Source organism: Amphiprion ocellaris, chromosome 1, assembly GCF_022539595.1.
Source record: "Amphiprion ocellaris isolate individual 3 ecotype Okinawa chromosome 1, ASM2253959v1, whole genome shotgun sequence".
NCBI classification, from domain to species: domain Eukaryota; kingdom Metazoa; phylum Chordata; class Actinopteri; family Pomacentridae; genus Amphiprion; species Amphiprion ocellaris.
The window spans coordinates 40004779-40027603 of NC_072766.1; the positions used below are offsets into that span (position 1 = coordinate 40004779).

At 38.7% G+C, this 22825-nt stretch overlaps 2 protein-coding genes across 3 annotated transcripts in view; one reads left to right on the forward strand and one right to left on the reverse strand.

Moving 5' to 3' along the window:
* LOC111588877 (uncharacterized) overlaps positions 1–7949 on the forward strand; it is a 45077-nt gene extending 37128 nt beyond the window's left edge. Inside the window, exons 17-21 of the mRNA XM_035943477.2 lie at positions 81–314; positions 1035–1229; positions 2291–2425; positions 4324–4534; positions 5444–7949. Of these exons, the coding sequence (XP_035799370.2) occupies positions 81–314; positions 1035–1229; positions 2291–2425; positions 4324–4534; positions 5444–5515 (847 nt within the window). The 3' untranslated portion in view covers positions 5516–7949. The remainder of the gene's footprint in view (positions 1–80; positions 315–1034; positions 1230–2290; positions 2426–4323; positions 4535–5443) is intronic.
* Positions 7880–11729, reverse strand: LOC111588880 (uncharacterized). Of its 2 annotated transcripts, none has more exons than XM_035943476.2 (5): positions 11574–11729; positions 9154–9783; positions 8996–9058; positions 8824–8902; positions 7880–8724 (listed from the first exon to the last, which is right to left on the reverse strand). In XM_035943476.2, exons 1-5 carry the CDS (start codon positions 11638–11640, stop codon positions 8553–8555), a joined length of 1011 nt encoding a protein of 336 aa, XP_035799369.2. In that variant the 5' UTR covers positions 11641–11729; the 3' UTR covers positions 7880–8552. The 2 variants fall into 2 exon arrangements, with proteins under 2 accessions (XP_035799369.2, XP_023155238.2); XM_023299470.3 differs by having other exon boundaries at positions 8996–9073.
* Positions 11730–22825: the final 11096 nt, after the last annotated feature.

Consider the following 22825-nt stretch of genomic DNA (forward strand, 5'->3'; position numbering starts at 1 on the left):
TATGTAGAATATCCCACAGCTCGCAGCATACTGCACACATATTTTGGTGTAAAAACATGCCGTTATGTCTTCCTCTTCAGGTACTCTCCCGTCGGTATCGCCTGCCTCATCTGTGGAAAGATCATCTCCATCGCTGACTTGGAGATGGTCGCGCGGCAGCTGGGGATGTACATGGTAACCGTGATCGTGGGCCTCATCATCCACGGAGGCATCTTCCTTCCGCTGATCTATTTTGTGATAGTAAAAGAAAACCCCTTCACGTTCTTTATGGGAATATTCCAGGCCTGGGTCACGGCACTCGGAACAGCATCCAGGTATGGGACAAAAGCCAATTCCGGCTTTTGTGGCAGGTTTTTTTTGATGCGTACTTGAATTCTTTACATCTGTGGTCAACAGCAACTTTCATATCAAGTGGTAACTAAGCAGCATTCTTGTCAGAAACACCTTCTGACTTGGCCTCCATGTGGGATATCACTCCTTTATGTTTTATTACTGGCAGGAGACTCATTCTTTGCTTTTCTCCCGAGGTGAGCTTTTTTTTTTTTTTTTTTTTTAAAAGTTCCTGCCTCCTCGCTGCTCCGCCACCTACGAGAAAAAACGCTTAATTTTCAGACAAAACAAGCAGAGCAACCGCTGAGTCACAACCACCGCTGTCCTCATGAAATTCACACTTCAGTTGAATTCAAAGTTTTATTTTTTTTTGTGTGTTTCTTTTTGGTGAATTTAAAGTCAAGAGAAATTTCATCCTCTATGAGTCAATTTTATTTAAAAATGAACAAGAATGAATAAATTAGCATAGTTCAGAGGGAATTTATTTCACTGTGATTAGAAGAATGGTGTAATTAAATTTAAAATCTATCCATGCAAGTGTGCCCCATTTAAACCAAGTCTCAACAGGCAGCTTATAATTTGTTATGGAGTTCTTTATTTTTCGCCGCCAGATTGGGTGCAAAGTTTGCAAACTGAGCCGCCCTGCATGCTGCTTGTGATTGCCATAATAATGAATCTTCATTTCCCTGTTGTTCTCGCTGCAGTGCCGGCACCTTGCCTGTCACATTCAGATGCTTAGAGGAGAACCTGGGCATCGACAAGAGAGTAACACGCTTCGTCCTCCCGGTGGGCGCCACCATCAACATGGACGGCACGGCGCTGTACGAGGCCGTGGCGGCCATCTTCATCGCTCAGATGAACGGGATCGAGCTCGACTGGGGCCAGATTGTTACTGTGAGGTGAGAGTGTGGCACAAAAGAGTGACATGAGGAGGAGCTTCTTCCCACAGGCTGGTCACCTGCTGAACCTGAAACAGTAGACTCAATAGACAATCAACCTGCAAACTGTGTTCAATATCCATTCACTTTCACCTTCTGTGTGTGTGTGTGTGTGTGTGTGTGTGTGTGTGTGTGTGTGTGTGTGTGTGTGTGTGTGTGTGTGTGTGTGTGTGTGTGTGTGTGTGTGTGTGTGTGTATATATATATTTATTCATTTATTCTGCTGTGCTTTTATTCTTTTGTTCCTATTCTTTCGGTCTGGAACAGGTGCACAATGCATTTCACTGCACATTATGCACATTATGCGATGTATAATTGTGTTCATGATAAATAAAGGTCTTGAAATCTTGAAAAAAAGAAAAAAAAAACATACACTACTGTTCAAAAGTTTGGGGTCACATAGAAATGCCCTTTTTTTGAATGAATCAGAAATGCAGTCTAGACATTGTTAATGTGGTAAATGACTATTCTAGCTGCAAACAGCTGATTTTTAATGGAATATCTCCATAGAGGTACAGAGGAACATTTCCAGCAACCATCACTCCTGTGTTCTAATGCTACATTGTGTTAGCTAATGGTGTTGAAAGGCTCATCGATGATTAGAAAACCCTTGTGCAGTTATGTTAGTACATGGATAAAAGTGGGAGTTTTCATGGAAAACATGAAATTGTCTGGGTGACCCCAAACTTTTGAACAGTAGTGCAAGTCAATACGTATTATTAAAACTTGGGATATAAGGGTTATGTTGATGTAAAGCAAATAAAAATACTCTAAAAAATTGCACTACAGTATGTATAAAATTATAACAATATGTCCTGGCAGACTTGCACAGTAGTAGGTCTTAAAGGGCTACAAACTCCAAAAACCCTGTGATTTTTGCAGTTGACATCATTAAAATATACCATTTTCAGTAGAAATGCATCGTGCACACTGTGTGTGAAGTGTAAAATAACAGTGTTGTGTTTAAGCCTTGCAGCCTGTGCTTTGTCCTCCTGCTGAGAGCTGAATTTGTCTCCTATTTAGCATGACAGCCACCTTGGCCAGCGTGGGAGCGGCCAGCATCCCCAGCGCTGGACTCGTGACCATGCTTCTGATCCTCACGGCGGTGGGGCTTCCCACTCAGGACATCAGCCTCCTGGTGGCTGTCGACTGGCTGCTGTGAGCTCCACATCAACACCGCTACCACTATTAAAAACACACACACATATTACAACAGCGTGCCGGGGCTATTATTTTTCATTTAATGTCTTTTTTTTTTACTGGATAGCTGCACAAATTTGCTTGCCTTGTGACAGTTCACTACTTTAAAGACTTTAAAAATCAACCCAACACTTAGTTTCTTTGACTTATTGACATTCTTTCACTTTATAATTTATCTATTTATCCATGGCCTGAGGATCTTCTGTATATATTTTGTACTTTCCAGAGCTGCACATGTTCTGCAGCAAAAAAAAAAAAGTTTCAAAACAGATTTGAATTCGCAGCTGTTTGCAGGTGTAAAATAAGCACTGTGCTTGTTTGACTGGCCTCTAACACATGTTTAGGGGGTGTAAAGTAAAACTTACACAAGTTTTCTAAATGAAAACATTTTTTTTATTATTATTCCCACTCAGTGACATCTTTGTGTTAATTCTGAAAACAAGCTGGTTAACTACATGAAATGTTTACAAAAACAGAAAAAAGGTTCAGGCACTGATATTACTCATCTGGGAATAAACTGCTGCCACCTACACACAAGTACAGATATCATGTAGGCTATCTGTTGGCTAAATGAGGCTGTGAATAATCCATATGAAAGGTGGAAATTCTCTTAAAAATTTTGACAAATTAAGAATTTAACCACTCATAATAATAGCAGCAAAGAAACATTCTAGATTTGACCAATTCACTCAAAATATTGACATAAAAAGTGATGGAAAATGTACATTTTGACCTGATAATTCCAGATAAATATTAATGGATCACTAAAGTCATTAGAAATTATCAGAAGAAGTGAGAGGGACTCAATTTTGTGTCAATCCATCCAAGTTTTTGCAAGATCTTCACACAAAACCTTATTGTTAGAAAGTCCAGAGATCACCAGAATCATTATGATTCATCATCTGGGGACCATGAATGTCTCCGCACAGTTTTATGTCAAACTACTCTATAGTTCTGGAGACATTTCCATTTTGAAAGCATTGAAAAACTTGAAAATTTGACCTGATAATGGCAGATTACATGGTAATGGATTGCCAAAGTCATTAGAAATCAAAAAAAGAAATCAAAATTCACATGAAACCTCACGGTGAGAAAGTCAAAGAATCTCCAGAATCATTAAGTTCCATCATCTGGAGACCACGAATGTGTATGTCAAACAACTCAGTAAGTTTAGAGACATTTTAGGTTTGAAAGCATTGAAAAAAATTGGAATTTTGACCTGATAATGGCAGATTCAATGGTAATGGATCCACAAAGTCACCAGAATTGATAAAGATTTACCATTTGGGGACCATGAATGTCTCTTCACAATTTTATGTTGAACAATTCAATAGGTTTTGAAGCACTGAAAAAAATTGAATTTTGACCGGATAATGCCAAATTAAATGGTAATGGATCAACAAAGTCACCAGAACTAATAAAGAATTATCATCTGGGGTCCATGACTTTTGTTTCCTAATTTTATGTCAAACGACTAAATAGTTCTTGAGACATTTGAGTCTTGCAAGTTTTGAAAAAGTTGCAATTTTGACCTGGTAATTACAGATTAAATGTTATTGGATCACCAGCATCATTAGAATTCATCAGTAGTAAGAAAGATTTAATTTTGTGGCAATCCATCCAAGTTGTTGCAAAAATTCGCCCCAAAAAAACTCACGGTGAGTCAAGATTCCTCATCTCAGCACGTCCAACCACTCAGTAGTTCTTGAGATATTTCAGTTTCAGCCACAGTAGAGGACTCACAGCAGAGAAACATGCCACTACCGAGGCTAAAAAAGATGATTACATTTGAAGAAAAGTGTGTTTTTCTTGCTCCAGTGTTGTTCTTAGATGCTATTTTCTTCTTCCACCTGTAGGGATCGTTTCCGTACCTCGGTCAACGTGGTCGGAGACTCGTACGGAGCAGGAATCGTGTACCACCTCTCCAAAGATGAGCTGGACTTGTACGACGCCCAACAGGCCCGGATGGACGAGTTTGAGATGGCAAAGACGCAATCATTCTTTGAAAATAACACCAACCAGAATGTATACTCTCACCACAACTCAATCTTGATAGACGACTGCAAGGTACATTTCACGTTAACGGACATAGAGACGTGTATGTAGGAGATCCTCCCCGAGCTCTGTGTTCGTCTACTCGTGTCTGTGCTCGTGTCATCGGTGTATTCATGTCTAGTAAATGTCAGATTGAAAGTGTTTTTAAAAAGCTAAACATTCCTCATGTTTCATTATATGAAAAAGCAGTTTTTGTGATACCAGCTTCACCAAAAAGCTGTTCATTTTTATATTCCACCTGGTTTTGACCATCATCATCTCATGAAACCCAAAAGAAAGTGTTCATTTTTACGCATCAGTCACACCCATTGGAATGTCTTGTTTTTATTTGACTTGTATTTTGTTGTTTTATGTCCTGATTTACTGATTTTTTTCTTTTGTCTACTTAATTGGACATGTATTTATGGCAGCCCTGACCAAATTACACTTTTATTTCATTATAATTGGGCATCTTTTCAAAGAGTTGGTATACATAAAGACTGCTGTTTCACCGAATCTCATCCAAAGTGGTGCATACTTTCATGAAATGCCTGTTTTCAGATCATTTCCTATTTGTTTTTGCTGCTAGATTCCTAAACAAACTTCAAATTTTGCTGATACTTCATTGTCTGTGTAATTCTGAGTATTAGAAATGTAATTCGGTTGGGGAGAGAATCCATAAAATACATGGCCAACTCTGGAAAACTCGAATTATTTAAGCTTTAATGTCAGTGACAAAGTACAATATGAAGATTTTGTAAACGGAATCGCTGTTTGATTCCATCAGTGTTTGAGATGACGTGTTTTCTGTGTTCACAAGTTCAACTTAAGCCCAGGGTCAATGGCCTGAATGTACTGAAATAATGGCTTCTCTGCTCCCAACCGCTGTAAATAACGGTGCCTTGGCCCCAATAGTTAGCTGTTCTTGGTAATTGCTTTCAGGTCACCATGGGCAAAAATGGCAACACCGCAGAGTTCTCTCTTGTTGAAGAGGAACCGTGGAAATGCGCATAAAGCAGATGCAGCCGCTGCACCTTACCCTGAGTTTCACCAGCTTTTGCTTTCTGCCGACACAACTGTAAAAAAACAAAAAAACAACGATAACAATAAAAAACAACAACAAGAAAACACACCAAAGAAAGAGGAGGTGAAAGGACGAACTGTCGGACAGCCAGTGGAGCGAACCAACAACTTGCATTAGATCTTGCATTTGCACCAGCAACACAAACTGTCGCATTTCATTCACGGAGGAATCAGTTGACAACACTCAGGGCCTTACTTGGTGCTGCTGCAAGCTTCTTGTCCTGATAACAAACAAAAAAAACCTTCTACCTTGTGCAACACCTCTTCCTTTTTTTTTTCTTTTCTATTGAAGCATTTTTCTTTGTAGCTTAAAAGGCAGAGAGATGATGTGTGAATGATGGCCTTGCCTGTTGAATTAAATACAAGGACAGAGAGAGCTACAATAAAGACAAAAATACGGAGTAAAATGTTCGCAATCAACACATCTTCATTATTGTTGCACTGTGAATGGCTTTTTTGATTTCTGAAAGCTGTGACGTCTAATGAGACACTAAATTTATGTAGCAAAAATAGCACGGAGGGAGGAAATAGCGCTTCTGGTGGCGTTCGAAGGGAAGTGCAGGACATTTAAATCACTGCACTACCTTTGACTCTTTGATTTATGGGATTATTCCCTGATGTCACACACGGTCAAGCCTAAGAAGCGAAGCTTAGGACTTAAGAGGAGGAAGGCCTGGCCTCTAAATGTGGCAGCAAACAGTACAGAATGTGTTGCAGAGAGCAAAGCTGAAAATAGAGGACATGAAGGGTGCCTCGCAGTTCTCTCTCTCTTTCTTTCTTTCTTATTTCTATTTTGTATGTGTGTGTTCTTTCATGTGTGACGCACTGAGTGTCTGTTAGTGATCTGCCTGTCCTGGATGTGTTCATGTGTGTTTCCTGAGAGCAAGAGAAGAACTAGAAAGTCGGAGGTTGAAAACAAAACAAAAAGCAAAAGAAAGAGGAGAATCGCCTCTCAAACTCTCTGCAGGCCAGTGCATTGTTCTGTGTTTTATTTCACACTGTTTATTTTATCTTTGCTATATGACAACCTTGCCTTGAAGATGTCACATGCAGAGTGCAGTCAGTATGATGACTAAGACGTTTCTGGATTCATTATTTCAGTAGAGTATTATTCTTTAGCAGAGCGAATGGAAACAGCCCCACCTTTTAACTTTACCTGCACCGAGTGTTCCTACCTTACAGGATTATTACTGTTTTGTAGACTTCACGCTGCAGATTTAGATGAAAAAAAGAATAAGCTTGTAAAGATATTTTTTTTAGTTAATAAGCTGTGGTCATGTCTGTTTAGCAAGTGCACACGAAATTCTGCCTCCAGCACTCGCATAAATCTGACGCCGTAACAACAAGGTCATTGATTCTGGTTCGATATGTTCATGTTTTTGAGTTTCACTCTGTGTAGAAACTCCCCAGAAACCTAAAACTGGTTTGATTCATTTCTCTGTCATATAAGCAACAGCTTATATATTCTTTTTTTTAAAGTGCCTCCTTGCACTTTGTGTATATATTCTCTTTAGATAAAAATGTACAAATCAAATGTATAGAACTTTTTGTCATCATAATTGTTTTTTTGTTATGCTAAACATTTCTATAAAGATTATAACTATACACATACATATATACATATATAAATATATGCAACAATGTTAGTACAAGTTAAGTTTCTTCTCTGGGCCACTAGATGTCTCAGTAGCTTGTGAATTTAGCGTCGTTTATTTACAAAAAATGCTGTTTTTAGGAGAAACTTCTGAGCTGCGAATGGTTTTCCAGTAAAGCAAGTCCAATATTTCACAATTTTCTCTTCTTTCATGGCTGCTGTTCATGACCCATTTTGGTTATTTAAAGGCTGAGGCGGTTTGGGGGGCGTGACAATATTGGTGTTGGCAGCTACACTTTGTCTACTTGTGAGACCTCAGTAAGCCGTCCAGCGATTGGCTCAAAGTGCCGCCTTGGAAGAGAGTCTTTCTCTTAAATTAGGAGCAAAACCCTGATTTCATGTCAAAAATCCCATCATTTATTAATTCATTACTTCCCTTGTTCGATTCGCTACTGGTCCTCGTTCTGATTTAGAATTTGTTCTGGCCTAGTGTAGCGAGTGTTTTCTATGAACATGTGACACTGTACCATCTTTAGATCATAAAACGTATATTTTCTATTTTTGGTTCTATGAACATATTGGTCCAAGAATGTATTGAAGAAAGCAAAATGTTCCTTTTCTTTCTTGGCTGACTAAATGCAAGGATGTAGGATTGAATGGACCAAAGAAATATCGCAAAAGTATTCATCCGGAAAACGGACTGAAAGTGTGTAAAGGTTTTAATACTTGTCTGTTAATGTTAATGGAAACAAATAAATGTTTATTGATGAACTGCTGTTGTGTTTGTTTCTCATTTAAAGGAGGATGCGATACAGTGAATAAATGAACAGTAAGTGCAAGTTACAGCCGGTAAAGTGCTGTCAGGTGGAAGTATTGAGTTTAGCACAGTTTCCATGATGAACACAGAGAAAACAACAGAGCATCTTAATATAAGTTACAATCCACAACAGTTTTCAATAACATTATTACAAACACAATAAAAATATAACTTTTCTGATCAAAAATCACAATAATTACTTACGACGGAAAGTCAAGAGGAAGATAAAAACAACACTGTAAAGACTTTTCAGCTGCGTTTTTGAAATAAATGACATTCACACTGTCTGACTAGTTTTCTATATTTTACATGAGATTGACGCGTCTCAATAAATATACAAAATATTGCCGCAGCTTTAAAGTAAAGGTAAAAGCTTTTAAAAGTCATTACTGGAAAAAAAAAAAAAAAAAAAAGCAACAGACCATCATTCATATGAGACTTAGAGCTGCTTTTTGAACAGCTCGGTTCCTCTGAACTAATTCATCTGCTTCAAATACAGTCTTGGGTTTGTGTGGTGGGTGTCGAGCCTCCGGAGAGTCTGTTTCTGAACCTGGCCGTTATGAATAACTCTCTGAGAGCTCGTCCAGGGGGATGACTGTGTATTCCGCTGCCTTTCCGTTCTCCCTGGGCTCCTCCCCGGGCAGGAAAGTCTCCATCTCCAGCCCCTTCTGCTGGTTCAAGGGGTTGCTTTCAGTCTTGGTTGTGGATGCCTGGCGAGGTCCATTCCACCTGCGCAATCAGAGGCAGCAGAATTTAATTATTAAAAGCTCAAAGACGTTAAACATTAAAAAAAATATTGCTGTTTTCCTTCTGATGTTCAAAACTCACTTGTCTCTGGTAGCGATGGCGAGGCAGAGCACCACGAGTGCCGCAACACCGACGATGAAGCCGACGATAATGATCCAACCTGGACATAAGGGAGAGTAGGGGTTAGCCAAATGAAATGTCTCAAACTGGAGCAGAAATGTGGGGGGTTTTGTGGTATTTTTGCTGCACTCACCTGGTGTACTGTGTCCTTTGTGCTGTTCTGGGTCTTGTTTTTCCACGACCTTTTCTGGTTTTTCTTTACCATGAAAGACTATAAAAAATGATTAAAACTCTATAAAAGGGCAACAAAATAACGATTCTAGGATTAATTATTGAGACAAAGATACTTACTCAGATTGTACAGTCGACCTTCAGCCTTCACATTTATTTCCTCCTTATTTATTCCTGAGCCCAAGTCTGAGCCTGTGCTGGGGAGGATAGATTGGGCATCTCCGGACCCAGAATCAGGACTCAGTGAACCTGTGCTGGTGGAGGTTGTGGAGGTTCCAAGCGAGGAGACGGTCGTGGACATGTCTTCGCCCCCTCCCGATGCACTGCCTTCCGACGTATAATCGGAGAACAGCTGCCGAGAGGCTTTGACGGTTATGGTTTTGGCCTGTATTTTGGTGGGATCGAACTTGCTGGTCGTGGACTTGGTTGCACTGGAGGCTTCCTGCATGGAGGTCATTGTCGTGTAGCCTCCATGCCAGAAGTTGTCGGCCACTACTGCGCTTCCTTTGAGCTCTTCGGAATCTGGCTGCTGAGACGCCGGAACGGTTGCATTTGTTTTGGGCGCTTCAGTTGTGAGTAAAAAGTCTCTGGAGACATCATCTGCACTTGAGGTGGACTCAGTCTGTTGAGATGCTTCAATGGTCGATTGTGTTTTGGGTGTTTCCGTTGAGAGTGACGGGACGAGGAAGCCGTCCGTCATGGCCTCCCGGAAAACCTCATCCTCGTTGCTGACGGGGACCTTGGTCACAGCTGAAACAAAGAAGATGGAAAAAAATCACAGATCAGCTTTAAGTATTTACCTGCCAGCCCTGACATGAGCGGAAAGGAAAGTCACCAAGTGGTTTTTCAGTTTTTTTTTTCATGGATCACAAAAGGATTGCATAGAGCTTACGTGCTTCGCCCCAGATTCTTGTGTTAGCTTGTTTTGTGGGCTGCTTTGGTAAGGTGTGGTGGGAGACAGTAATGATTAACCCGGGTGACTAATAGGTGCATTAGTGAGTGAACAAAAGCAAAGCAGCCTCATCAAAGCATCAGTTTTAATAATTGACACAACCAGTACAACTAGAACAGACCGTGAGTTTTTCCACTTTCTGAGCTGTAGTTGGAAATAAGCCATCGAGAGGGTTTTGCGTCATTAAGCAAAAAAAAAAGGGGGAAAAAAAAGCGGGAGAAGAAATTGGGCAATCATTTGTCACATAATTAATGAGTATCCATGGTTTATGATTTGATCTGCCTGCATTATAACTCACTCATGTTTTACAACAATAATCTCTACAATAAAGAACACATTTAGGGTTTCCTCGGGTACAGTTTGTAATTCTTTCATTTTATGCTGCTTTAAACTTCTATTCCACTACATTTTATCAGGAAATATTTCATTTTTTCCACTTTATTTACCTACAACTGTAGGTTACTTTTAAGAATAAGATTTTCCATCTTAAAAAATACACAAATTTTGGGTTTAAAGCCCTTTTTGCACCATATTGCTTCCAAAAAAGAAGTATCTTTGAGTTTCTTTGAATTATAAGCAGTTCCACTGAAGAAAGTTTTCACTCAGATAGCTTCATTTAAATTATTGCTCAGGGCCCAGTGAGTCTGAATTGTTCAATATTTCATCGAATAAAAGCAAAGATTAAAGCAAAGTCAAGGATGGATGCAAATTTGTTCATCAGAGTTTGTTTTTCGGCTTTCTGTATTATCTTTGCACAGTAAAATGCTGTAAAAATACTAGTTACACACTGCTAAAACAGCCTAAACAATCTGATATTCCAATGTGTATTGATGTTAATGTGTGCAGAAGATCTGCTTTGCATAATTTAAATATATTTTTGATATCTTAAATGCTGTAATAAAGAACTTTTTCCATCACTGACTGTAATAAGACATAATGTGGTTGAAAAGGGGTTTTAAATAAAGTTAATTTAAAAAGGCCTGAGAATCAAATCCCACATCTCCACTGTGCATTTCTGCCCAGTCATGTTCAACGCCGGTTTTCCCTCTGAGGTTACTTTGCGGATCTTTGGTTTCACCGCTTTCAAGACAAACGCATTAATGCGCCTCCTAAAGCAGCTCGGAACATTTTACAAAGACTTTCTGTGTGTGATCTGGAGGTTCCAGCGAGACCTGCACACCACTGAAACAGGATTCTCACAGAAAGAGTCGGAGCTGAAACGTAAAGAGCATCTTAGGTGGCGGCAGGGGAAGTGCTGACTCACAGGGTGAAGTAAAGGACACCATGGGAATTATTGAAATTTCAGAGGTCTCACATAAAAGAATGACTTTGTCGGACTGAAAAATCCATTTCTGCGGCCCTGAGATGCAGGAATGACATTCTGCTAGAGAATTTCAGTGACCGTGAATAAATATGTGGCTGTTATTTTTCTTCTTTTGAAACAGGATGTAAGCAAGAAGTCTGTCTCTTTTGATTTAGCTTTCAAATCGTTCAACAAATCACAGACACACAGCTAAAACAAAGTGTTGATTTAGGAGAAACCGTGTGAAAACAGAAAAAAAGGATGTTAAAAATAAAAGTCACTTACTAGTAACAGGTGTTGAATGGACAACAGCAAGAAGTCCAAGAAAAAGCCCCAAAAGAAATTTCCTCATCTTGGCGTCAGAGCTTATCAGAGAACTTGAAGTTACTGAGGCTCAGTTGATTATTTGAAGTGGATGAAATCACGCTGCTGCCTTTTATACACAGCGGGAGGCAGGTGTCACACCATTACAATGCCTATTGATACACAAACACACACACACACACACACACACACACACACACAGGAAGGCTGGCAAACCTGTCGGACACACCCTCTTCCTCACCCACATTCTCATGCTTTTCCTTTTTTTTCAATTTCTCGCCCTCAGGTGCATCATATGAGCACTATCATAAAGTGATGCAGATGAAAACTAATCCATTTGCTCACTCAGATCAACATACCATGAAGTAAAATGACGCTAAATACCACAGACAAGGCTGTAAATCTTTGCCATGCAGAATACAATACGAGGCATGGCAGCAAGACTTTAGAAAATATCAAATATCTGTATTAAAACAGAAAAAAAGCTCCAAAATAGCTCAAATAGAATAGAAAAAGCACCAAAAAGATTATTTTCTTGCTGTATTCTAACAGTTTTCTACTGTATATAAAGGAACAGACTTCAATATTTTGAGGCAGTCTTCACCCTTTAACCAACATTTTAGATGAATACATCTGTTTCATAATGTAATCTGACACACAATAAGAACTGCAAAAGGATTAAAGCACAATAAAGGCGACCATTGTTGTTAAAGACGAGGGTGGTTGCGTAAGAATATAGATCTGCACTTCGGGCAAAACAGGTTGGAGACACAAAAACAAACAAATACGTCTGATGATGTGTGGTGACTGGAGTGTTCTGTAATGCTGATCAACCAGCAGTGCGATTACAGGGAAACAATAAAACTGATCAGCGCAGCGTGTGAAACAGCATTCAGGGAAATGAGGAATCTGTTACCTGACTTGCCTTGGAAACGGCTCAAGACCTCAGTTAGACAAACAGCACATTATATGTGGCACTGGAGACACATTAAACAACAGCACACTGTAGTTTTTTTCATCTGTGGTTATCTTACAGCTTTGCCATATCACGGCAGAAGAGACACAACTGAGCAAACACTGAGCAACAGCTTTGGTCTTGGTTCCAAACTTCAGTATGCAAATTCACTACAAAGATAAGAAGAGACAAGTTTCATCTCCGTCCAGACAATGTAAAGTGTATATGATGACTGTTGGGCTATTTGACGGAAGTAAATGCGTCACAGCCTGCAGGTTATCTGGCACATTCTCTGAGTTGCGACATTCGTCATGAATTACTCAGCATGTGTGGGTGTGCTCTTGTCCAGACTTGCAATCCACACCCAGTTGAGGATCACTTCTGTTAGTGTTAAGACTGGAATCTTTCACTGTACCAACAAAGGAAGAACTGCGAGGCAGAAACACAAATCAGGCTTTCACTGGCCAGACACTGATTCAGAATTCAAATTATTCTCATGGTGTTGGGCTCCTAATGAGCAACGCAAGAGTAAGACGTTATAGAAAAGGCAAAATATGAGGAAGTAAAATCACTCTTAATCACTTATTTAGAGAGTTTTTGATTTAACTGTAGTCCCTCAAGGTCAAACATTTAAATTCTCAGTATCCCTCCTAGTATATAATCAGTCTTTAATGGATAAAATGGGCTTTTGTCAAAACTAGGGATCAACTGATATGGGTTTTTCTGTGCTGATACCACTGACTTGGTGATCAAGAGAAGCCAATAAACTGTATTTTTGAGCCAATAGACACTAGATGTAATGCTTTAACAGCATGTGATGGCAGAGAAGCTGTCATTCATAACTAGGCATCCTCATTGATAAGGGCGACTATGACTGAATATGTAAAACTGAAAATAGAGTGAAGCTCTCGACTGAGATTGATCAGTATCGTTCTTCTCTATTTTCTTAATATTTCACTGTTCTAGCTCTTTTTCTGTCCACTAAGCTCCAGATCTTAAAGCAAGATTAATTATTGTTTTCCAGATTCTGTTTCAGATTAATCTGTGGCTGCATGCTAACTTAGCTGCTACCCGTTAGCATTGTCATAGCCTCCGTGAGGGAAGCTAAATTCCTGGTTTGTGGCAAAAACTTGTGTCGCTGCTTGAGAGATTTCAGAGTGATCACAGACAGAGGAGGTTGCATCAGAACCAAAGTAGTGCATTTAATTAATCAGTAACCGGTCAGTAAAAATTGCAGATCTTGGCCACCATTGGTCTATCCCTGGTCAAAACCAAAAAGGACACAAAGCACACAACATTGTTATCCCTCTACATCACAGGAGTATCAGAAAAACTCTTCAATAAACATGACATCCTAGTGCACTTTAAGTCCAACAACACACTGTGGCAGAAAGTTGTCCACCCTGAGGACAAGACAGACAAGCAGAGCAATGTAGTGTACAGGGTTCAAAACAGGGAGGGATTCACAGACCTGGGCACTGAGGATACAAAACAGCTGTTTTATAAGAGCTTTACACAACTCAGGGGAGATAAGTATTTGTGGACAACTATGTCCAGATTTTGGTGAAAGAAAACAATCTAAACCAAACAAGAACAAGCACCGAGGTGGTCTGTGAGACCACTTACCAGACACTTACAATGCAGTCTTGGGATTCAGCGCAACACCCATTTACAGCTCAATTAATGTGACTCTAATGACCTCTCACTGGATGTTAAATACCTGGGACCCCCCAACAGCAACTTAGAAATGAAGAAGCATTTTCGAATGATAGTTAAAACACCTTCAAGAATCTAAAGAAAGTCCAGCTGCCTTTATTTTATCACCTAGTTAAGCTTCTTGGTATTATTTCTCTGCTGAACATACTGAGTTCTGTCTCTCTGTGCTGTTTTAATTGTACAAATACAAATACAGACAGTGCAAAATCAAGTCCAGTTGCCTTCATTATAGCATTTAGATCTACCATTATCTGTACAACTGACAATTTTCACAGGATCTGAGAAAATGAGTTGCAGTTTGTTCATTTTATGTTGATATATCTTTGTTTTTAGGGAATCATTTCATGTTAGTAGAGTAACTTTCCTGTCCTTTAGCATAATTGTGGAAGAGCTGCCTCAAGGGTCCAAAGAGTCGAATGCGAGTTAAACCTCAGAAGATATGTTTACATCCCAATAAGGTTTTTGTTCTTGGAAAAAAGGACTCGGAATTTCTCAAATGATATCTAAATTGATGTATACTAACCAACAAAAATGAATTTCTGTCAGTCTGTTTACTATAAAAACTGTCCCACTTCTTCTTTGAGAATTTGGAGGAACTCCATGTTTTTCTCCATAAATTACATTGTGTTAAATCTGCCATCAACAGAGCAAAGTATGTTGTGTTTCATGATTTATGATAGTTTAACAATACCGCAGATTTCCACAACGACTAATCAAGTAGGTTATACACAGTCCCTCCAAATACTACTTCTATTATATGCAGTGCAAACGTCTTCTTTTTGGGAAAAGGTCAGGAAGCACTCCCTCTATATCAGTGCACACCTTGTACCTTAAACAAATAGATATTCAACTGTAATAACAATAATAAGCTCGCCAGTGATGAATGAGTGGGTAGTAAATTAAGTTCTGGCCTTTAGTTGAGTTACACTTTAGTGAGTCAGTGACCTGCAAGGCAATTCTGAGGAAATTATGACATTATATTAAAAACATAGAGGTTAGCTGTGCTGGAAAAAACAATCATGAAAAATGAGTGTTTTTGTGTGCTGTTTCACACACGCAGCTGTGAAAACGCTTACATTTTGCACATCTGGCCTTTGCAGGAAGCTGTGGTAGCAGTAAATATTAAAATGAATCCATATATAGCTACATAGCATGGCAGGGAAGATAATATTTGCATACCGTTAATTTTATCAGCTGCTCTAGTGTTTTCTCTGTGGTGACGCTAGCTGGATGGCATTTTAACCTCGCAGCTTGCCCCGGATTGCCTGCCAGCAACGAATCGTTTAACTGGTGGGCACTTGGCAGGCATTGGTCTCAATTATTTAGGGTATTATCAGACAGTAGATAGTTTCGCTTTAACGGGGGAGACGGTCTAGATAAGGGCATAGGTTCATTAGAGTTTACTTTCATTTGCATGTTCCCATATGAACTGTTCTAAGCAGCCACATACCGATAACTTTGTATTGGTTTCACCTTGTCAGCAGCTGTGATGGAGTATAGCGGGTGTTAGTGGCACTGTGTGGGTCTATAGTGACAGTAAGTAAGCAGATATACTCAAATATTGCATTTAAGAACAATTTTAAGGTTCCTGTGCTTTTATGTTCCTATTTTCCACCACATTTCGGAAGGTAGCATCACATTTTTTATACCACTGCATGTATCTGACATCTTTAGTTACTTTAAAGAAGAATATTTTACACAATGAATGATAAACCAAGCATTAAAAAATGCATTGTTAAGGATTTAAGAAGTTTTTGGGCTTCTTGCATCTTGAAAAACAGTATGTAGACAAAATCACATTTCACACTTACAAGAGTTAGAAACGGCTCCAGCAAAGTGTGATTTTTCCCTTGAAATTACTCACATGCTTTTATTTCAAAACAGGTTCAAATGAGCCAATATCTCACCAAAAATCTAAACTATTAAGAACTTTTTACCCCTTTCTTCATCTCCTATTAATCATCTGACAAACCCTGAGATTTATTTGATGTCCTTGTCTTTAGACTACATGCAAAGTAGTTGAAACTAGCTTCACCTGCAGCAGTCATAACAGGAACATGCTGCTGGCACATCGATGCCTCAGTACCTAAAATGAAATGATTTCATAATATGTCAGTTAGAGGGACCAAACCAGTACTTTCACTTTATTACTGTAACCTGATGTTGCTGCTGATACTTGTGTACTTTCACTTAAGTGGGAATTTTCTTGCAGGTCTTTACTGGAGTTTATTTTTTTTAATGGAGTTTTGTTGTTTTTGGTCCTTTTACAGAAGCAGCTCTACCACCACTGATGCTCATGGATTAGAATGTGTGCTGTTGGTCGGCTCCATGTGGTAACCAGCATGTCATGTGATGAGCTGAATTTAATTAGAACGCCACATGTGCTGGACTTTGTCACACCCAAGAGAAAACAGTAGCTTTTCTTGTGGCGCAAATCAATTGAAAAAAAATGGAAACTGTTGGCTTTTTTGGTGGATTTGGACAAGCAGACATTTGATTGTCTTTCATGCAGCGCCTACAGACAAATATTTGAAGAGCATCACAAAGAAAATTAGCTCCACCAAACGTTGATATTTCGCCCTAAACTACTCACAGTTTTTATTTTAATACAGGTTTAAATGATTTCACTTTAAATCACTTTAAATCACTGTGCCTTGAAATATCTATCTATCTATGTATCTATGTATCTATCTATCTATTTATCTATCTATCTATCTATCTATCTATCTATCTATCTATCTATCTATCTATCTATCTATCTATCTATCTATCTATCTATCTATCTATCTATCTATTTATCTATCTATCTATCTATCTATCTATCTATCTATCTATCTATCTATCTATCTATCTATCTATCTATCTATCTATCTATCTATCTATCTATCTATCTATCTATCTATCTATCTATCTATCTATCTATCTATCCAATCATCCAGCCATCCATCTAATATCCCACAAAAATGTAAATATATAGGGAACTTTTTACCTCTTTTTTCATCTCCTATTAATCATGTGACAAACCCTGAGATTTATTTGATCTTTAGACTACATGCAAAGTAGTTGAAACTAGCTTCACCTGCAGCAGTCATAACAGGAACATGCTGCTGGCGCATTGATGCCTCAGTACCTACAATGAAATGATTACATAATATGTCAGTTAGAGGGACCAAATCAGTACTTTCACTTTATTACTGTAAGCTGATGTTGCTGCTGATACTTGTGTACTTTCACTTAAGTGGGAATTTTCTTGCAGGAACTTTACAGGAGTTTATTTTTTTAATGGAGTTTTGCTATTTTTGGTCCTTTTACTGGTATTCGTGGATTAGATCGTGTGCTGTTGGTCGGTTCCATGTGGTACCCAGCATGTCATGTTATGAGCTGAATTTAATTAGAACGCCACATGTGCTGGACTTTGTCACACCCAAGAGAAAACAGTAGCTGTTCTTCTGAAGCATCCACCACCTACTGAAGATGAACAAAACATGCAGCGACACATTGAACTCCTTTTCAGTTCTGAAATCAGTTGGGCTTTTTGACATATTTAGGCAAGCAGATATTTGATTTTCATTCATGCAGCACCTATAGACAAATATTTGAAGAGCATCACAGAGAAAATTTGCATTTTTAATAATTTATTGAACAAAAATATCAATAGCAGCTATATTAATCTTTGAAAAAGAACTTCCACCCTTACCTGCAGAAGCTCATACCCCCCTCTTTTAGCAGAAATAACCTTTTATGAGTGTTTTGGATAATTGTCCATCAGTGTCTGACACTGGCTTGGTGATTTTTTTGGATGTCTTTGATGCAGAATTCCTTCAGCAGCAAGATGTTTGAGGGTTTCCTCGCATGTGCTGCCCATTTCAAAACCTCCCTCAAGATTTCAATTGGATTCAAATTTAAGCTTTTATTTTTATTTTTTCCTTGACTGGGCCATTCCACAACCCTCCATTTCTTCTTTTTGAGCTATTCCTTTGTGGATTCGCTAGTGTGCTTAGGATCATTATGCCGTTGAAAGGTCCACTTCAGCTTTCAGACAGATGGCCTCACATTATCTTCAAGCACTCTTTGATATGAAGCAGAATTCATAGTTGAATGACTGCAAGCTGCCCGGTCCCCGAGGTGGCGAAGCGACGCCAACACATTACGTTTCCACCACCGCGCTTCACAGTTAGCGTGGGGTTCTTCTCCTGAAAAGCTGTCCTCGCTCTCAGCCAAACATGGGGAAGGTTTCTGTGGCCAGACAGCTCCATCTTTGATTCATCTGTCGAAGGCTCGTCATTCCAAAAGCACTGGCAAACCGTGGTTTTGCTCTAATGTTCTTTTTTGGACAGAAATAGCTTTGTCCTGGCACAAATCCCATGTAGGTCAAATTCATACAATCTTTCTTTGATTATAGACACATACACGTATTTACTTTTTTCAAAAAACTGATATGAAAAATGCTACAAATTGTCTATTTTATGTTTCAATAAGTCAAAAAATTTCATGGGATGTACTCTTTTCTCATGTGACTGTTGGTTAGTTTATGCCCGAAACGTTGGAGGAAGCCTAATATCTGGGATGTGTCTATTTCAATTAATGTAGCATGGTAAATTTATTACAATTAGACCCATTTTGAAAACCTACAAATGACTCATGAACCCTATTGGGTAGTCATACAACAAACAGAATTACCCTAATGGAATAAAAATGTGTCATATTTGGATCACATAATTGGAAAATCGGTTCATTCTTTGGCCTTGTTTGAAGTAAAATGTTTTGGACATATCTTCAATGTTAAAAAAAAAAAACAAAACACAAACCCCCCGAAGATGTAAGATTTGTCCCTGATGACGAATGTAAAAACACTGCAATTCTTTTATCTTATTACTTTCAGATGACTCAAAGTTTCTCTTCCTGTCCTGGTTGATTAAGTTGGAATTTTGTTTTCTCAGTTAATCAAATGTAAATAGAGCTTAGCAGGCTCCAGACCGCTGACAAATCTCACCAGATATAATGCTGAATGTGTGGGAATATTAGTTTATTACTTGGTTTGTATGGTTTTATTAACCCGATTTGTTAACTGTCTTTTGCTTGGTTTTTGTTTTTTGTTTGTTTGTTTGTTTTTTACCAGATATTATTCTTGAAAGTCTCTTTCCTACAATCACATTTATATTATTTCTCCTTATAGTTAATGCCTTAGTGGTTTACAAAATTTTGTATAAATTCACAGAGGTTAGAAATTATTTATCTTGCTTGAAAAAAAAAAAAAACAGCCAAGATATGAAGTCCATGAGAAACTTCAACAATAACTCCTTTATTATGTCACATGTGCATGACTCATTCTAACAACACGGTTTCTTTTCCTGGTTGGTTAAGTGGGGATTTTTATTTCCTTGTTTTTTTTTTCTTTTTGCCAGCTTCCTCAGATCAGTGGCAGTTATTCATATCAAATATCATGCGCAGTTTTTCCCATTCTAAAGCTTGATTATCAGTTTATTTGTATGCTCTGTATCTGTCTTTTTTTTTGAACCTGTTGTTACTTGTTTTATTTTTAAACCTCGTTATGGCAGGAAAGTGTTTTTTGTCCCCCTTTATTATTACCTTTGCTACATTTCATGGCAGAACATCCAGTAATTGTCTGGACATTTCACAAAAAGGCTCCAATCTAATGATGGCCCTGGATGAAGAGTCTCTGCGTCACTGTTTGGGCACCGTATTAAAGCACTAATAGTTGTTTTTGAAAGAGCCATGCAATTACAGATTGCCATTAAAGTCATGAAATACACAGTGCAGCTCGGTACAGAAAACATGACTGTGAACCGCCTTCTCTACAAGCCTGCTGTGTTTGTATGACATGTGTTTACTCCGCTGGTGCAGATGGAGAATTTAATGACACTCGAATCTGAAAAGCACTTTGACAAGAGGCAGACCCTCGCTGACATGTGCCAGATAAAAGATGTGAACCTCCACAGAATCCTTGCAGGTCCCGCACATGCAGTAAGACTTGGAGTCTACTCAACACTACACAAAGCTGAGTTTCAGGAGCATGTTCAGACAAGACCTCTTTTAAATGTACAACCTGTTTTCAGTTAATCACGAACGTGGTTTTGCATTTACAGGTCGCAAATCCATTATTATTTATACAGTTTCTGCATGACATTTTAGGTGGATTTAAGAAAATAAAGAAAGCAGAGACCTTGTCGTTTACAGTATTGATTGGCAGTTATTACTTAAATCAGTGTTTATTCCACAGCCCTGTGTATGGAGCACATCATTCATCATGATATATGTGTGGCCTTCATTTATCGTCTAATTCATGCTTGTATATTGTAGTTGTACTTTATGCTTTCTTATCTTTTTGTTCTCTATCTGTTGCACAATTGTATGTAGAATCATTGACAAACTGGATATAGAAATGATAGCTTGGATTTCCAGAGAGAGAGAATGTTTACTGATGTGGGTGGTGGTTCTGGAGAACTTTCATAGAGATGAAAGATTACAATAGATGTACTGGACAGAATAGATTAGATTCTACATTATTATCGTTGCACACAGTAAGTGTAAATACATCAGAATGCAGTTTAGTGTCAACTAGACAGTGAAAATCACATAGTCAAGTTATGTAGCACATTTAAACACAACAAAATGTTGACCACAGTGATGCACAAAATCAGACAAAACTGAAGTAAAACGAGGAAGTCAATTAAAAACAATAAAACAATGACAAGACTTTTAATGTTTGCCAAAGTGAGACAAATTTGAACAGGAAGTGTGTCACTGCTGATGCAGTTTTAGCTGACTGTAACCTCACTGATGGAGCTGATAATAAATTATCATGTAAACTAACTCAAATAACATAAGTAGAAGTCTTTCAGTGCAATTAAATTTATTTTTTAACATTTCAGTTCATCAGTTCATATTCACACATGACACACACATACACACACACACACACACACACACACACACAGACACACACACACACACACACATATAGAGAGAGATAGATAGATAGATAGATAGATAGATAGATAGATAGATAGATAGATAGATAGATAGATAGATAGATAGATAGATAGATAGATAGATAGATAGATAGATAGATAGATAGATAGATTGATATTGTTATTTGATGATGATGCAGAAGTCTTTAACAAATCCGTGGATCCAGACTATAAGCTGCATCACTGCCAAAATCTAATCACTTGGTCCTTGTGTCATTTCTGACCTTCCCTGAAAATTTCATCCGAATCCGTTAGTCCGTTTTTGAGTAATGTTGTACACAGACAAATTCACAGAAGGACAAACGTACGCCGATCGTCACATAACTCCACCATGTTCCTTGGTGGAGTAACAAGTTATTGTAATCCTTGTATGATAAATAGGATAGCCTCCACTCAGACAGTAATTGGAATGGCATTTAATATGGAAAAAGTAGGGAAAAAACATTATTTTGGATTCAGAAATAAAGAAGCCTTTATTTGTCACAAATACATTACAGCTCAGTGAAATTATCTTTTCATGTTTCCCAGCTGGGATCAGCAATGATAAGGCACTCCTGGATGTGGCAGGTAATGGCCTTACCCAAGGGAACAACAGTAGTAACCCTGTGGAACTGGGATTTCAAAAGCCAACACTTTGATCAATACCCAGAGCCTGAGCTGTCGTGCCACCACTACACTAGCAATTAAAATTATATATATTATGGTGGAGAATAAGTGGAACCAAAGTTGTGGAGCTGCCACTGAGAAAACCAGTTTGACCTTAAGTGCCAATCTAGGTCTAGGAACAAGTAAGACATAATAACAGTGCAACAGGTCTGACACATAAGTCGGGGCTCATCTATTCAAGCACTTATAAACATTAATCCTACCCAGAGCAGGTTGCCAATGGAAGGACGACAGGTGAAATGTGGTGCCACTTATGTGTACCGGTCAGCAGCAGGTTGAACCGACTGCAACTGGGGTACTAGTGCAGAAGTTCAGTCTAGAAGTAACACAAGCATGGACGACCTTCTCAAGACCTTTAAAGGTAAAAGCAAACAGTTCTGTGCAGTTATTTACAACAGCTAAAATCTGAAATTATGTTCTTGTCTTTAATCCAGAGCCTGGTCTTTTAATTTGAGGGCAATATTTCCTAATTTTACATTTAAGTGTTGCATTGTTTTCACTCCAAACGCTGCCATCTGTCTCAAATAGCACCTGCTTGGGTGTAAATTGGCTCTGCTGCTCGAAACTGCAATCAGACATACTGCTGCTTGGACAAATGTCCCGTGCTTCAGTTTTTTGAGTGTCTCTCTCTGTGCGCTTGTGAAATTACTGCTCTCAGATTTGTGCTCTCGCAGCGTCATTGATGCTTCTGTGGTTGGTTGCACCAAAAAGAAAAACACCGAGCCAAGTTAGAAAAAGACCCGAGAGCAGAAGGAGTGCATGGACTGTACTAGTATTTCTGAGTGCGAGCAGATACACTGAAACTGAAACACAGGACATTTGTGCGAGCAACAGTATATCTGAGCGCAAACAGTTTAAAGCAGCAGAGCAGGTTTGCACCCGAG